Source organism: Suncus etruscus, chromosome 5 (genome assembly GCF_024139225.1).
Source record: "Suncus etruscus isolate mSunEtr1 chromosome 5, mSunEtr1.pri.cur, whole genome shotgun sequence".
Lineage (NCBI taxonomy): Eukaryota > Metazoa > Chordata > Mammalia > Eulipotyphla > Soricidae > Suncus > Suncus etruscus.
This window is the reverse complement of record NC_064852.1, coordinates 97,740,377-97,756,134: the sequence shown is the minus strand read 5'-3', so window position 1 is coordinate 97,756,134 and position 15,758 is coordinate 97,740,377. Positions and strand designations below refer to the sequence as shown.

The window sequence follows — 15,758 nt, the reverse complement described above, 5'->3', positions numbered from 1 at the left end:
CCCATATTCTGAAAGTTTTGTTTTTTAATTTACCAGTCTAGGATTAGGAAAAGCTTAAAGTCTAGAGTTACAGTACATAAAGTTTGACAAATACCCATTTCTAGCTTACCCACAAACTACTCTTGCCTGGCATTTAAATACATATCTATCTATCTATCTATCTATCTATCTATCTATCTATCATCTATCTATATACACACATATATGTTAATGTCATTTTAAAAAGAACACATTTCACTTCATAAATTTTCTTTCTAAGATTTAATTAATTTAAAGAGATATGCCACAGAAGAGAAATGTTACAAAAATAAAAAAGAATTACAGGCATAGAATGGATAATGAGAATTCTAATGAGATGAAAAGAGATACAAGACTAGAAAAAAGTTTTATATATCATTCATTCATTAATTATAAACCAGAGCTGTAAAAGCTTTCCGCATGTTGGCAAGAAAAGCTGAAAAATTGTTGGTCTTCCTTACTTTCTCTTGAAATTCTGCTAGGCACTCAAGGTGAGGATCACAATCTGACACTAGAAGGAAAAAAATAATCAAATGAGATGCTTGTATGGATGATAAGTATTTCTAAATTAGATAATCTCACTTGATTAGAATGACTTCAGTTCAATGGGACTTTATTAAAATGCTGTGAGCAGAGTGAAAGATACACTTGATTTTCATATCCTATATTTGGAGGCTTTCCTTTATTTAATCCCTAAATATTCCTATCTTAAATATTACAATCTCACTTTAAGCAGATGGCAGTCACAGGATTAAAGCGCTTAGGGCTATAGAATAGAGTGCTGAATGTCATTTCCTATCATCTTAAATCTATACTTTTAAAGTATTTAAATTACTCAAACTTTTCTTTTTTCATTCTTATGCCAGTTTTTTGCTGCAAAACTTTGTCCTGACTTCCTAATTTCTGGTCACTGAATTAAAAAAATAATAAAAAAAATTGTTTTAAAAACTATTAATAGCTTAACGTTATGGATTTACTTATTGAAGACTTACCTTGGCAAAAGTTTGGTTTTAAACTCACTTTAGACACTTAAATACTTTCTTTAGAAAATGTGGGTTCTTACAAAACTAAATGGTTAATAATGAGATTTAAAGTCATGGTTAACAGCACAGCCCCCATATGTAATTTATGTAATTGTGCCAGTTGCTACTTGCTCCAGTCTGATACATACTGGGAACAAGTCTCCAGTGAGGTCAGGTCAAAGGAAGGAATTATCCTGCATTCTCTATCATCAATACCATCCATGTGAAACCTTATCAGATTTCCAGGTTAGTTCCAGATAATGCCTAGAAAATACATCTTCACTACCAAAGCAGTGAAAGAATAGCAAAGATAATCATCTGGTTCAAAGTGTGTACTGTAAGTTCAATTTCTATATATGCTCAAGTACTATCTAGTAATACAGAATAAGTAGTTTAGAGTAAAGTTAATCTAAGAGCATTTTTTGGGTTTGCTTTTCAAAACAATTTAGTACTCAATAATGTAATTATTCTTTTTTTTAGTAAAGCAAGGTAGTTTTTTTTTTTTTTTAAATTTTTTTTTTTATTTAAACACCTTGATTACATACATGATTGTGTTTGGGTTTCAGTCATAAAAGGAACACCACCCATCACCAGTGCAACATTCCCATCACCCAAGCAAGGTAGTTTTTATTGAAACTTTGAAACTTAGATGTGAGGAGAAAAGGAGTACATATTCAAGAGAGTACAACAGGCTTCTCCAGAATAGAAAAAGACCACAAGTGTAATTTTTGTCTCTCTAGCCACCCAGTGTGACCCAAAACAAAAGAAAAAAAAAAAAAAAAAAAAAACGGGATGGCGCGGTGGCACTAGAGGTAAGGCGTTTCTGCCTTGCCCGCGTTTGCCTAGGATGGACTACCCCCGGCATCCCATGTGGTCCCCCACGCCAGGAGCCATTTCTGAGCGAATAGCCAGCGCATAGTCCCTGAGCGTCACTAGGTGTGGCCCAAAAACCAAACCAAACAAACAAACAAAACAAATCAAGCAAAAGAATGAGAGAATACATTTGTACATTGTAAGTCTGACAAAGACTAATAACAAAAACATGCTTTTGAGAGTAAAGAACTCGTCCCATGAAAAAAATGTGAAGATGACCTAAATTAAAATTTGACCAAGGAATCAAAGATTTTCAGCAAGCACACATAATAGAGAGATACTAGAGAAGGAATGGTGCTTAGCTGGTGGCAGATTGGCACTCCCTGCTCTAGGTCTTAAATTCTTTAAAGGATAACTAATACTTAAACGTGGTGCTTTTTGGTCTTACACAGTTTTCAGTCGCTATCAGTCATCCTGAAGAGGTCTGAAAGATCTTTAATATTATTTAGCTGTGTATCAAAGCTGTACTCAAAACTAAACCTGGTGAAGAATGTAATAGCTTATGGGACTATTATTTTCTTCCATAGTCTGAGTCAACTAATATTTGAGATGCAATCTTGAACAAATATTAAGAGACATGTACGTACCTTCATATTCCCTTGCTTCATTTAGGTGCAGAGAAAACATAAATGGGCTCTCAGGATTCTTAGGGTCAATATTAGTAAATATAAACTGTACTTTATCACCTAAAAAAGAGATTATTAGTGTGAGATTATATTATTATACCAAAACTTTCAATAAAAACCTTCTTAATCCCATTCCTAATTCACATTACATTGCAAGGAATATATATTCATTATATATAAATAGACTCACTTCTCCAAATGCACAAGTTTCAATCAGTTTTAAAATGTATAGCAGGGCTGAAGAGGTAAGGTAGCCTTGTATGAAATCAATATGGGTTCGATCATCAGCAGTACATCTGCTCCTTTGAAACCCACAGAAAAAATCTCTATATACCCAGAAGTAAAACCTGAGCATAGCCAAGTATTACCCAAATATTCAAACAATAAATACAACAAAATTGAATACAAATAAATAAATTATTTTAATACATAAAATAATATTTTATTTAAATATCTTTATTTAAGCACCATGATTACAAACATGTTTGTGGTTGGGTTTTAGTTATAAAAAACCAACCCCCTTTGTGCTCGCTTCAGCAGCACATATACTAAAAAACCAACCCCCTTCACCAGGGCAACATTCCCACCGCCAATGACCCTCATTTCCCTCCTCCCCACCCTCTGCCTATATTCGAGACAAGAATTCTATTTCTCTCATTACCATTGTCATGATAATTAGTGTAGTTATTTCTTTAACTGCACTCACCACTCTTTGTGGTAAGCTTCATATCATGGGTCCAGTTAGAGAAATAACTACACTGACAACTATCATGACAATAATAATGAGTGAAATAAATAAATTAAATGAAGTAAAGGGCTGGAGGGCTGGAGAGACAGCTCAGTAGGGTAGAGGAGCTCAGAAAGTAGTCTGCACAAGGCCCTAAATTCCATTCTAGCATGCATGGCCCCTTTGAGCTAGGTTGGAACATCACTGCATGGCTGAGACAAAGAACTGAATTGTGAGACACAGACTTCTACAAACTGTGTCAATGGCCCTCCCTCCTCTGCTAGAGAAGACTCATAAAAATGTATTATGGATTAAATGTGACACCAAGAACACAGGCAACAAAAGCAAATGATGTATAAACCAGAACTTCATCAGAAATTTTAAAAAAGAATTGCTAATCAAAGAACAGTCAAGAAATAAAAATTGAATCGATAGAATGGAAGAAAATATATCGTGGTCATAAATGCTCAATTTCTGGGTTAATCCCCTCACTGTCCAAATCATATTTAATGAGTTTAAAAGATAGACTATATAAGAAACCCCCTACAACTAAACATAAAGAAAAGCAACCTAATTCAAAATGGACAAAGCTTGATTAGACACTTCTAAAATATGTAGAAATAGCCACAAATGGTTCCCTCCTAAAGCACACAAAAATTGCTCCTTGTCACTCACCACTAGGAAAGTATAAAAACAAAACTACAATGAGATACCCTTTTACACAAATATCTTTTAAATATTAAATATTATTAAATATTAATATTAAATATTAAATATCCTTTAAATATTAAAAATCTTCAGAAACTTTGATAGAATTTTCTTACATGAATGAAATAATTATCACATAATGAGCATAATTATGTCTGTATATTTTCCAGACTACTATTATACAGATTCTATTATAGATTTAATAGTAATGAGAAGGTGTGTGCCAACGCAAAAACAATTTCATAAAATATTCAGTTAGGGAAAATGAAGAATTTAAATTGGGTTGCCTCCTTTAAAAACAGGATTTTTTAACTTTCAGGGTTATACACATAAATCCATAAATAATTTTAAAGCTTTAAAACTAGTTCTGAAACAAAACTGAGCAATAAAGCACAAGAGGTAAGTGAATAAAGACTAAGATCTATATGTTAGACCTTATCATTTTCATCTCACTAAAATGATTAACAGTGAAACAGATCACATCAGGGAAACATCCCTTTAAATGAACAGTATATCTTATACAATTTGCCCCTGTTTATCTGTCACCAGGGGACTTGTGAGCAATCTAAGCTCCTGCATTTTTGAAGTCCTGCAGCTAAAAGTCCAAGGGTTTGGGCAAACAAGGGGAAAAGAAGGATAAACTGCTGCTGTAGAGATAAAAGTGGGAAGGGCTGTTTGGTGGAAAAGGTAAACCAAGCCTAGGAAGGGACTTAGGACGCCAAATTCTCCAGGATCCCAGTAGGGTTCTGAGGCATGAAGATCCCAGCTGGTTGCCTCAGTCTGAATGTGGTGACCAGTATGTGAACATAAGCAATCAGGCAGAAGGAGGATTGGGCAAACTTCCTCTTATCCCCAACCTACCTCCATTAACTCATAATCCACAGCCTCAGGATACCAACCCTGCCCTGAAGCTCAGCCCAGAGATGCCAGATGCAGTCCACACAGGTCAAGTGTCTGAACTATGAGGATATGCAGGTATTTAAAAGGCACTGGCAAGCTCCTTCACAGAGAAAAAAAATCCATGCAGCTGCTTGACACCCTTACTTCCTGGCTCTGTCCAGTGGCCTCTAAAGCAATCAAGGCCTACAAAAATCTGCCCTGGAGCTCAGGATTGAGGAAAGAGGACTGGCTTTATTTGAGAAGACTGAATCTCTTCTCGCATGTTTAACCTGAGTTCCAGGTATGGTTACCTCAGTACCATCAGGAGTAATCCCAGAGCACGTAGTCAGAAGCAAATTCTGAATACTGATAGGTGTGATTCTCCTGTCAACCCTTCCCTCCAAAACAAGTCATGCTTTTCAAGACAACATTGAATGGGATTATGCGCAGTGAATAAAGTCAGGAAGTGAGGAATTGCTGGATGGTTCCATTCACATGGGATATAAATAATCAAAGCAAATTAATGGGCAAAACAAAAACAACTTCAATTCTATTATGATTATCAAAGGAATGGGGAATGATAGAATGTACAGTCATTTTAAATAACAATGGCCCTGAATTTTGGTGGTGGGTAAGATAAGATTTATACACATAAACAGGTTTGAAACTGTATTTCAAAAATTTAATAGTATTGTAAACCAGTAAGATTAAATTTTAAAAGATTAATAGTTTTGTTTTTTGGGTATTTCTTTTTTCTTTTTTTTTTTTTTTTTGGTTTTTGGTTTTTGGGACACACCCAGTGATGCTCAGGGGTAACTCCTGGCTTAGGGGACCATATGGGACACCGGGGGATTGAACTGTGGTTCATCCTAGGTCAAGGCAAACACCCTACCACAAAGCCACCACTCCAGCCCAATAGTTTATTAAAAATTTATCCTAACTGAAAAACAAGAGAAACATATATATGTGTGTGTGTGTGTGTGTGTGTGTGTGTGTGTGTGTGTGTGTGCGTGCGTGCTCTGTGGTAAAGAACTCACACAAATAAAAATGCATAAATTAGTAAACAAATGAAAAATATGGTCACCTTTTCATAAGCAAAGAAATTCTTTTCAGTTTGTTTTTGGACTACATCTGGTGGCAAATAAGGATTTCTCCACAGGCCAAAGAAAATCATCTGATAAGATATTCCAGAATGATCTGGTCAATTGCAACAAATGAATCATACATAGTATAGGAATGCAGCAATGGCTATCTTTAGAAAGTCCCATTTGCAAGGTTACTCCTTGGCGGAGGCCTCAAGAATAGCCCAGGCTTAAAGACTGACTGCGAGAACTTGTAGAATGCAACATATGGATATACTTAGGGCTCTGATTCATTACAATCAATGGAGAGAGAAAAATCAGCAAAGGAACATGAAGAACCAGCCAAAGCTTCCAGAGCTTCTAATGAGCTTCCCAGTTGGAACAGAATTTATATCATTAAAGGGACAGAGCGATAGCAGAGTGGTAGGGCCGTTGCCTTGTACAGCAGACCTAGGACGAACCCGGGAATGATCCCCAGCATTCCATATGTTCCCCAAGCATGCCTGGCGCAATTTCAGAGTGCAGAGCCAAAAATAACCCCTGAGCGATGCTGGGTATGGCCCAAAAAACAAAAAGAATTTATATCATTAAATATGCAAGACATTGAGCACATTCTTTTTGGCTCCACTTGATTAGGATCCTCATGCTTGAAAATACTGTTTCGACACCAGAGGTCCCCAAATTTAATTGGTCTACAACCCCCAATTCAGAAAAAAAAAGAAAAGTTACTCAGCAAGCCCTTGTAAATCTCCCTTCTTTAACATAACAAACCAAAAAAAAGTGCCCAATTACACCTGAAGCTACTACCATCATACTGTATCGTTCTAGGGTCTCCAGAGAGTGGCACCACTTAATGTGGGAACAATGCTCAAGACTTTCCCACATGTGTCTTTGGGGGTGAGGAAGAAGCAATAATTTTGTTTTATATCTTTGACTAAATAAATCTTGGCATGCATTTGCTAAGTCCTAGAAGTCTTTCTACTTCTGTTGTTTGCTTTTTATTTTGGGGTCCACACCTGGTAGTGCTCAAGGTTTAAGTCTGGCTCTGTGCTCAAGAACTTCTGGTGGGCACCGGGGACAAAATGGGATGCTGGGGATCGAACCCAGGTCAGCCTCTATCAAGGCAAATACCCTATCCATTGTATTATCACTCCAGCCTTTACAAATCCTTTGAATAAATCATCCAATTTTATGGCCACTCTGGAGACTCCCAGGGTGTTAGTGTTGTAAACTAGCAATGTTATTATTGAAAATTGGCAAACATATGCATAATGGTATTGTAAATTAGTACATATATACATAATGGCCATAAAATATTTATATGCCTTCAGTCATTTATCTCTCGGAATTTTATAAAAATCATACAAAAAGAAAAGGAAAAATTCATGATCGGTGAAATATTTCTAAAACTGAAAAACTGGTAGAATCCAAATGTCAAGTTTGATGCAACACATGTGTTAAATAATAGACAAGAGACTGAATAAATTGTGATATGTTAAATGGAATGGATAATTATAGCACCGTTTAAAAATTACCTTTGAAGGTTTAACAACTACAGAAATGCTATTCATAGGATGCCAAATAAGAACAGAAACAAAAGCATTCCCATGTTGGCAACATTCCAAAATTAAGTTATTAAAATGATACACAATAAATAATGAAAGCATCAATAATTATGTTGCTATAATAAACTTACAATTTTTTTCATTTTTTAAAAAGTCAATAATATAGTCATTATTTTAGTTGAACCTATTTTTAAAAATTCTCTTGGGGCTGGTGATGTGACTTATGTGTAGAGCACATGCTTGCATATTCAAGGCCCTGGATTCAGGCTGGAGTACCACATGGTGGCTATAACTTACATGGCCCGAGTACCACTAGGGAAACCCCCAGGTCTCCATCCCAACTCTCCTCCATTTAACAAAAATACATGTTTTAAATGTCCTCCAAATTACTTGTATATTTATAGACTTACCATAAATTTTTCGAATTTCTAATCCAAGTCGATCTTTATACAAGTCTGCAGATATTTTCAGCTTTTTCAACCTCTCTTCATTAGCTTTGCTAGCATTGGAAATAGCTATGATTTAAACACACACAGGCTCACATAGAACCAAAGATTCCAAACAATACTCCAATAATTACAAAATTCTAAAAAGCTTTAAAACTAATTTTAAGATTATACCATCCAAACAAATTTGCTTACATTTATTTAGTGTCTATCTCTACCAATTAGTGAAAAGGGCTTCTGATCATTTAAAATGGAAGGGATAGCTGCATGAAAAAATACGTAGAAGTAGTGAGAGGAATCCATTTTGCTTTATTATGTTGTATTACGCAAAGACATTAATAAGTAAACTGAAGATGTGCACAGCTAGCTGAGCAATTGAAAAACTTCCTCTTGTTATACTTATCTGGGTTAGTGAACAAGAACCCAATTGCTTTGCTGAAAACACATTCTACACTTTTAAACATAATTGTGCCTCAAGAAATAAATGTATCTTACTTGATTCTAGTTTAGATATTTATAAAACTAGTTCTACCTTCTCTAATACACAGCAGATGATAAAAATAAGGCAGGAGTGCACAAAATCTGTGTAAAAGAAATTATTAACAATCAAGCTGTTTTTCTAGAGATTTGAAATTGATTTACTTGTTGGGAGGGGCATAGCCTCCTTTCTAAAGTAAAAACTCATTTAAATATGAAAGTTTTTAGACAAAGGAACTTTGCTGCATAAAGAGTGCTCAATACTTCTGGCAGAAAACATGCAATCAATAAATCTGCATAATTTATTTACATGATGGCTTCTCACAGGCAAGTCTCTTTGAGTAAAATTGTCTCCTACGCTGCTTAATTAAACTTCCATATGAATGTCATTATTATTCTTGTTATAATAGAACTCAAAAAGACCTTCAAATAAAATAAAAAATAAAACCCACTTAGTTCACTTTAATAGACATCTGACAGAGATGAATGCTTGGCTGGCTATAAAATCATTGTGATTCATCACTATTTAAAAACTTAAGGTAATGTTTTAAATATGTAGGCAATTGAAAACTTACTTTCCTTTTTCCGAGCATATTCTTCCTTAAGATCCTGGATATTTGCAGTCAGAACTTCCAAATTTTGCTTTTTGCTTTCAACTTCACCAATCAACTTTAATAAGTTCTCTTTTTTCTCTTCAATGAGCTTATTCTGCTTGCTGATCTCTGTAAAAAACACAAGTATTAGTTGCACTATATATGCTTTGTTTTTTGACATGTACCTAAAGTCAAGATATTGATTTCCAGGGCCGGGCGGTGGCGCTAAAGGTAAGGTGCCTGCCTTGCCTGCGCTAGCCTTGGACGGACCGCGGTTCGATCCCCCGGTGTCCCATATGGTCCCCCAAGCCAGGAGCAACTTCTGAGCACATAGCCAGGAGTAACCCCTGAGCGTTACCGGGTGTGGCCCAAAAAAAAAAAAAAAAAAAAAAAAAAAAAAAAAGATATTGATTTCCATAGATTAATAAACAGTACCTTCACTGAGAAGTACTTAATTTAAAATTTGCAAAATATCCAGAAGAAAAAAATCCTATTCTTTGCCATTCACATTTGAAAACAAACTAACAAAAAATTAAGGCAAAACATTTGTTAAAATGAGAAGACTGAATTAGAATTAAAAAATCATCATAAAATTATGATTTGGTACCTTCTTCAGTTCCCAACTATCTAGATTAGATTTTTCCCTTTTGCTCTTCTAATAATCAATCCTCTTGCCTTTCTCAAATCTACTTTCCTTCTCATTTTCTTCAGTAAATAAACATGTTCATTTTATAATAGATACTGTAAAAGAAAAGGAAAAGCTCAGCCAAGGCACTCCATTATAGGGGATCTAAAGGAGGCACATTTCATTTGAAGCATGTATTTTCTATTCCTAGGGGTTTTCCTGGAATGTGCAAACTTGTCTCTTACCTAAAAAGGTCCTATATGATTGGTCTCCCTTCTATAGTAAAGTACTCTGATCAGATCATTGTAGATCATGAAATTACTCTATGAGAACATAAACTTTATAAGTAGTAAAATAGATTAAAGGATCCAGTCTAGAGTTAAAAAGATTGTGAAATATGTAGGAGACTTGGGTTGAATCTTCATCACAAAATAGTCTCCAGTCCGGGGCAGGCAAAGGAGGGGAAATATGGAATGCATGCCGGGAAAAGGGGTGGAGGGAGGACAACATCGGTGGTGTGAACGCCTCTGATTCAATGTCGCTATGTACCTGAGATATTACTGTGAATGATTTGTAATCCACTTTGGTCAAAATAAAAATTATTAATAAAATAAAACAACCCAAAATGGTCCCCAGATCACCTGAGATTAACTTCCAAGCACAGAGCTGAGAGTAACTCCTAAGCACTCTTGGATATGGCTTTAAAATAATCTCTCTCTCTCTCTCTCTCTCTCTCTCTCTCTCTCTCTCTCTCTCTCTCTCTCTCTCTCTCTCTCTCTCTCTCTCTCTCTCTCTCTCTCTCTCTCTCTCTCTCTCTCTCTCTCTCTCTCTCACACACACACACACACACACACACACATACACTCAAGAAACAAATCAGTCATTTGTTATTTTTGTTTGTTTGTTTTGGGGCCATTCTCGGTGACACTCAGGGGTTATTCCTGGCTATGCACTAAGAAATCGATCCTGGCTTGGGGTACCATATGGGATGCCGGGGATATAACCTGAGGTATATCCTGGATCAGATAAATGCAAGGCAAATGCCCTACCGCTGCGCTATGGCTCCAGCTCCCAAATCAGTCTTTTAAGTTGATTTTCAATATGCTTTCTGGAAATATAATTTTTATTACTGTTTGAGTGCTAAAATGGGCAACACTGAACAAAATGGAGTTTAGAAAAAAATAAAAGGCACACAGTCCCTTGTAGCTATTATGTGTTTCACTTAAACCTCTTGAAAGCATTTTATACTGCATCTCCTAATTTCTCTGTGTCTTCTATCCACAACATTCAATTAAAACTAGTCTTCATTTTCCTCTACAAGACAAAATTCTGAGACCCTTTCAGCTTTGGTTATATTGGACCTATCTGTGAACCAGTGTTGACAGCATTTTCTTGGTCCTTTGCTCTTCTAGTTTCTCTGACCATCATTCTTCTTCAGTTGCCAATTTTGTTTTCCCTGACCTTTTCTACTTCAATGTAATGTCATGAGTAAAACTTTTTCCTGAGTCAATCTGAAGATCTGGGAGAAATCACCTGAGTTGACAATCTTATTAATAAAATAAGAAATAATGACATCCACTTTAAAGGACTATTTATGAGAAATAGATGTATGCACAGAAAGAATTTAACAGAGTACCTAGCACATAGTAAAAAAAAAAAATAAAGTCAGTAATGATTTAGGTTATAAAGATTCAGGGATTTAATAGTGAGTGTCTTCACCCTAGTACCAATTGAACAAACCCAAAACAATTTAAAAACTCTGAAATGTTAATTGCTCTCTAGGCTGTCTTTTTACACCATACCAGTACATTGAAACTACCAAGTCTACCCTACAGGATTCATCCACTGTCTACCAGAATATCTTTACTTGGAAGACCAACTTCAGCAAATTCACTCAACACATTAACCCTGAATTCATCTATACTACCCTTCTACTCCTGAAAGCATCCTTCTCTTCTAATTCCTCATCTAATAAATGTATCAACATTGACCTGCAATCTAAGTTAGAAAAGAATCATTCTAAATCATATAGTCACCTTATACCCAGCTCATTAATTATGGGTCTACCTTCTCTGAGTTGTCACTGGTCCTCACTGTTCTCCTGTACTGGCTTCTTCCCTTAACAGTCTCTTTAGGTTTTACTGAATCACTATTCTACTGTTTATAGGGGATGAACACTCAAGTTCTTTCCTGACATACAAATCTAGTATCATATTCCAGGTTAATCCTGCCCAAATCCTTAACTCCTGAAGATATAACCATACTGAGTATACATAATATACTTCAACCTTTCGCCACCCAATTCTCTGCTAGTCTCCAATAAAATTCAACTAGCTCTCATTTTTATGATGCATGCCTATAGCTTCTTCTAAAATATAGCATTTAACCTAACGAGCTTCCCCAACCCTTCTCCATCTTCTCCAGGAGTATGGTTTAGTCAGACTATATAAAGGCAGAAACAGTCAAATCATGTTTCTACTGATTACCAGATGTCTAACCATTAACAAATTATTTAACTGCTTCATGCCTATTTCCTTATTCATAGGGCAGGTTTAAAACATTGTAAGTATATTCCAAGGGTGGTCCAGATTATTCAATAAATCATTGGTAAAGAGCTTTGAATAGGATTTGGCACATAAATTCTAAGGTGAGAAGCTAGCTTTGAAATATTCTGCAATCTTCACCGAAAAATCAACCTTTAGTTTTCTCTATCCACTCAGCACACATTCCCCTTATATAAGCAGCTACTAGAATATATCTTCTCCTTTTTTTTGTTTTTTGGGTCACAACCGGCAGCGCTCAGGGGTTACTCTTGGCTCTATGCTCAGAAATCGCTCCTGGCAGGCTCGGGGAACAATATGAGATGCCGGAATTTGAACCACCGCCCTTCTGTATGTAAAGCAAATGCCCTACCTTCATGCTATCTCTCCAGTCCCTAGAGAATATATCTTCTACTGACTTGTAAGTAATGCATACTTTATGTATGGTTATGTCCTCAGTGTATGGCAAACAGTATCAAATGTCCCTGAATTAAATGTAAATAAATTCTATATCTGTTTAGTATAATTTGATTTTCAAATTAAAGCACCATAATTTGCAGATATTCATAGTTGAGTTTTATACATACAATGTTCTAACACCAATCCATCAGTGTTAACTTCCCTCTACCAATGTTCCCAGCACCCTCATAACCTCCCCTCCCAGCCTGCATTCTGAATAGGCTCCTTTTTAAGTTTTGTTGTTAAAGTTTGGGTCTCACAATTTCAGTGTTGTTGTCCCCATAGTTTGGATATTTAGTTCTGTTCTTCCTTAATACCACCAACATACCTGAATCCCCTTGACCCCTGACTTCCATAATTTCCTGGCTGTCTTTCCTCCACTCTACTCTATTCTTTTCTTTTTTTTTTTTTTTCGGGCCACACCCACTTGATGCTCAGGGGTTACTCCTGGCTAAGCACTCAGAAATTGCCCCTGGCTTGGGAGGACCATATGGGACCCCCGGGGGATCGAACCACGGTCCTTCCTTGGCTAGCGCTTGCAAGGCTGACACCTTAACTCTAGCGCCACTTTACTGGCCCCTCTTTTCCTTTATTTACTAGTACAGTGTGACTAGGTAAAGAAAATAATTGATGCTTTCAGGCTATTTAAGACTATAACCTTTAAAAGAGTACATTTTTGCAGCTCATAAATTAAAAGAAAGTTTCCAATTTAATTTTCTACTTCCCAGGGAATCTACAAATCAAGAGTGTTTAAAGGGCCCAACTTTATTATCAATCTTAACGCACAAATCAAAGTCATTTCCTTTCTGATTATATTTACAGCAAGATGAGAGCAGTCATTATACATGGATGTATATGGAGAGTATTATACTGAGTGAAATGAATCAGGAGAGAAATAAGCATAGAATGATCTCACTTGCTTGTGGGATATAAGAAAAATAAAAAAACAGTATGGTGATAATATCTAGAGATAATAGAGATGAGGGCCAAGAGAACCAGTCCATGGTAGGAAGCTTACCACAAAGAACAATGAGTGCAAGTAAGGTAGAGAAGGGTCTACTATGACAATAGTAATTGAAACTGATCATTCAGAATATGAATTGGTTTCTGAAAGGGGAAAACGTGATATGCAGGTACCCCTCCATTAACAATAGTGCAAACCACAGTGTCAAAAAGAGAGAATATGAGAGAGGGTGAGAAAATAAGTGTGAGAGAGGGTGAGAGAATGAGTAAGAGAGAGAGGGAGAGAAAGAGAGATGCAGGTGAGGTTGAGTGGGTGGATGGGAGGGAAAATGAGGACACTGGTAGTGGGAAATGTGCACTGGTGAAGGGTAGTATACATTCTATGACTGAAACTCAATGATAAACAATTTTGTAACCATGGTGCTTAAATAAAGTAATTATTAAAAAAAAATGATGAGAATGGTAAAAAAAAAAAAAGAGCATGGAAGTTTTCAACATCTTAAAAAATATACACAGGCAAAAGTCTAGCATAGAGGAGCTAGAGAGAGAGCATGGAGGTAAGGTGTTTGCCTTGCATGCAGAAGGTCAGTGGTTCGAATCCCGGCATCCCATATGGTCCCCGGTGCCTGCCAGGAGCGATTTCTGAGTGTAGAGCTAGGAGTAAACCCTGAGCGCTGCCAGGTAGGACCCAAAAAGAAAAAAAAAAAAGTCTAGCATAGAGCCGAGTGATAACACATCAAGTATGGTGCTTGCCTTGCACGTGGCCAACCTGGGTTAGATATTCAGCATCCCAAATGGCCCTGTGAGCCTGCAAGGAATGATTTCTAAACAGAGCCAGAAATTTTCAATGGGAGAAAAAAATAAATTTGTTTTTAAAAAATATGGGCATTTACATATCAATAATAGATAAATGTCTCAAATACAGGTTGACCCTACTACTAAGCAAAATATTGATAGGCTAATCCTGGAAGATGGGAGAAGAGGAAAAAATAACAAGGATGTTTTGTTTATTAAGTGAGATTGTGAATATATGCTTGTTATAATAAATATATAAATTATGAACAAATTACACACATATATCATAAATTATAATTTAACTATATTAATTATTTCAGTATGTAGTTTAAAAAGCTGGAATTCTCTCAGCTTTTTTGACAGTTCCTCTTTTAAACTACTATTTTTGTCTCCTTGTTCGGTTTTTCAGTGTGTCCAGAGTGAATCCATAGCTTTTACTGAATTCTCACAGAAACTACAGATTTATGACCACTAGCCATATCTACCAAAGATATTAAATTTAGCGGTACAGTGTTTTAAACATAAACTGGAGTGCCTTAGAGGAGGCATGTTGTATTTAATTTATCATAATCCTAATAGCTTGTTTTGCTCTGCATTGCCTTACTCACTTTATTCATTATTTGACTCCTGAAAAACTTGAGTTTCGTTACCTCTGTTGCTTTTATGCTAGGCCTTTGTGGGGGGCACATCCACACATATATCATAAATTATAATTTAACTATATTAATCAGATTAAATATACGAAATCATAATTAAATATATATCATATACACTATATTTGTACATCTATTCCTCATGTTTACTTTTGTGAACAATTAATAAAGATTATCTTTAAAAATATCTGTGATTTAGTTTTTCACATACGATTTTGATAGTTCATAAACGTGTCAATCATTCGTTCTTCTTCCTTTAGTTTTACACATAGCTTTTCTGAAAGAAAAATTGGAATTCATGTTTCAGTTTGGCGGAAATAAAAACACAAGAAAACCAGCAAATTTCATATTAATTTAGGGTACCTGTAAATGCTTTAAGGGAATCCTTGCAGGCATCTCTTAGTCCCATCATCTGACCGGAGGTGTCACTGGCATTGCTCTTGAATTTATTCCAAAACTCATTTATGCTTTTATCAAATTGTGTCAGTTCGTCCTCTAACATTTTGTAAGGCAACACTACAAAACAATGAGAGCAGGCGTTATTGTTTTAGGTGACTGAAATCTGATCAGCTACACAAACCAGTACATTTTGTTAGTCTGGCTTCCCCTGGAAAATAGCAAACTACTCCACTTTAGAAAGCTCAGGGCAGATTTAATCTATCTTGATTTAACTCTATTAAAAAAATAGAGTAAGAATCCAGGATAGA

At 35.8% G+C, this 15,758-nt stretch overlaps 1 protein-coding gene across 1 annotated transcript; it reads right to left on the bottom strand.

Moving 5' to 3' along the window:
• Window positions 1-404: 404 nt before the first annotated feature.
• SPC25 (SPC25 component of NDC80 kinetochore complex) lies at window positions 405-15,553 on the bottom strand. The gene is made up of 6 exons (XM_049773515.1): window positions 15,415-15,553; window positions 15,263-15,328; window positions 8,999-9,145; window positions 7,911-8,015; window positions 2,501-2,599; window positions 405-529 (listed from the first exon to the last, which is right to left on the bottom strand). Exons 1-6 carry the CDS (start codon window positions 15,551-15,553, stop codon window positions 405-407), a joined length of 681 nt encoding a protein of 226 aa, XP_049629472.1.
• Window positions 15,554-15,758: the final 205 nt, after the last annotated feature.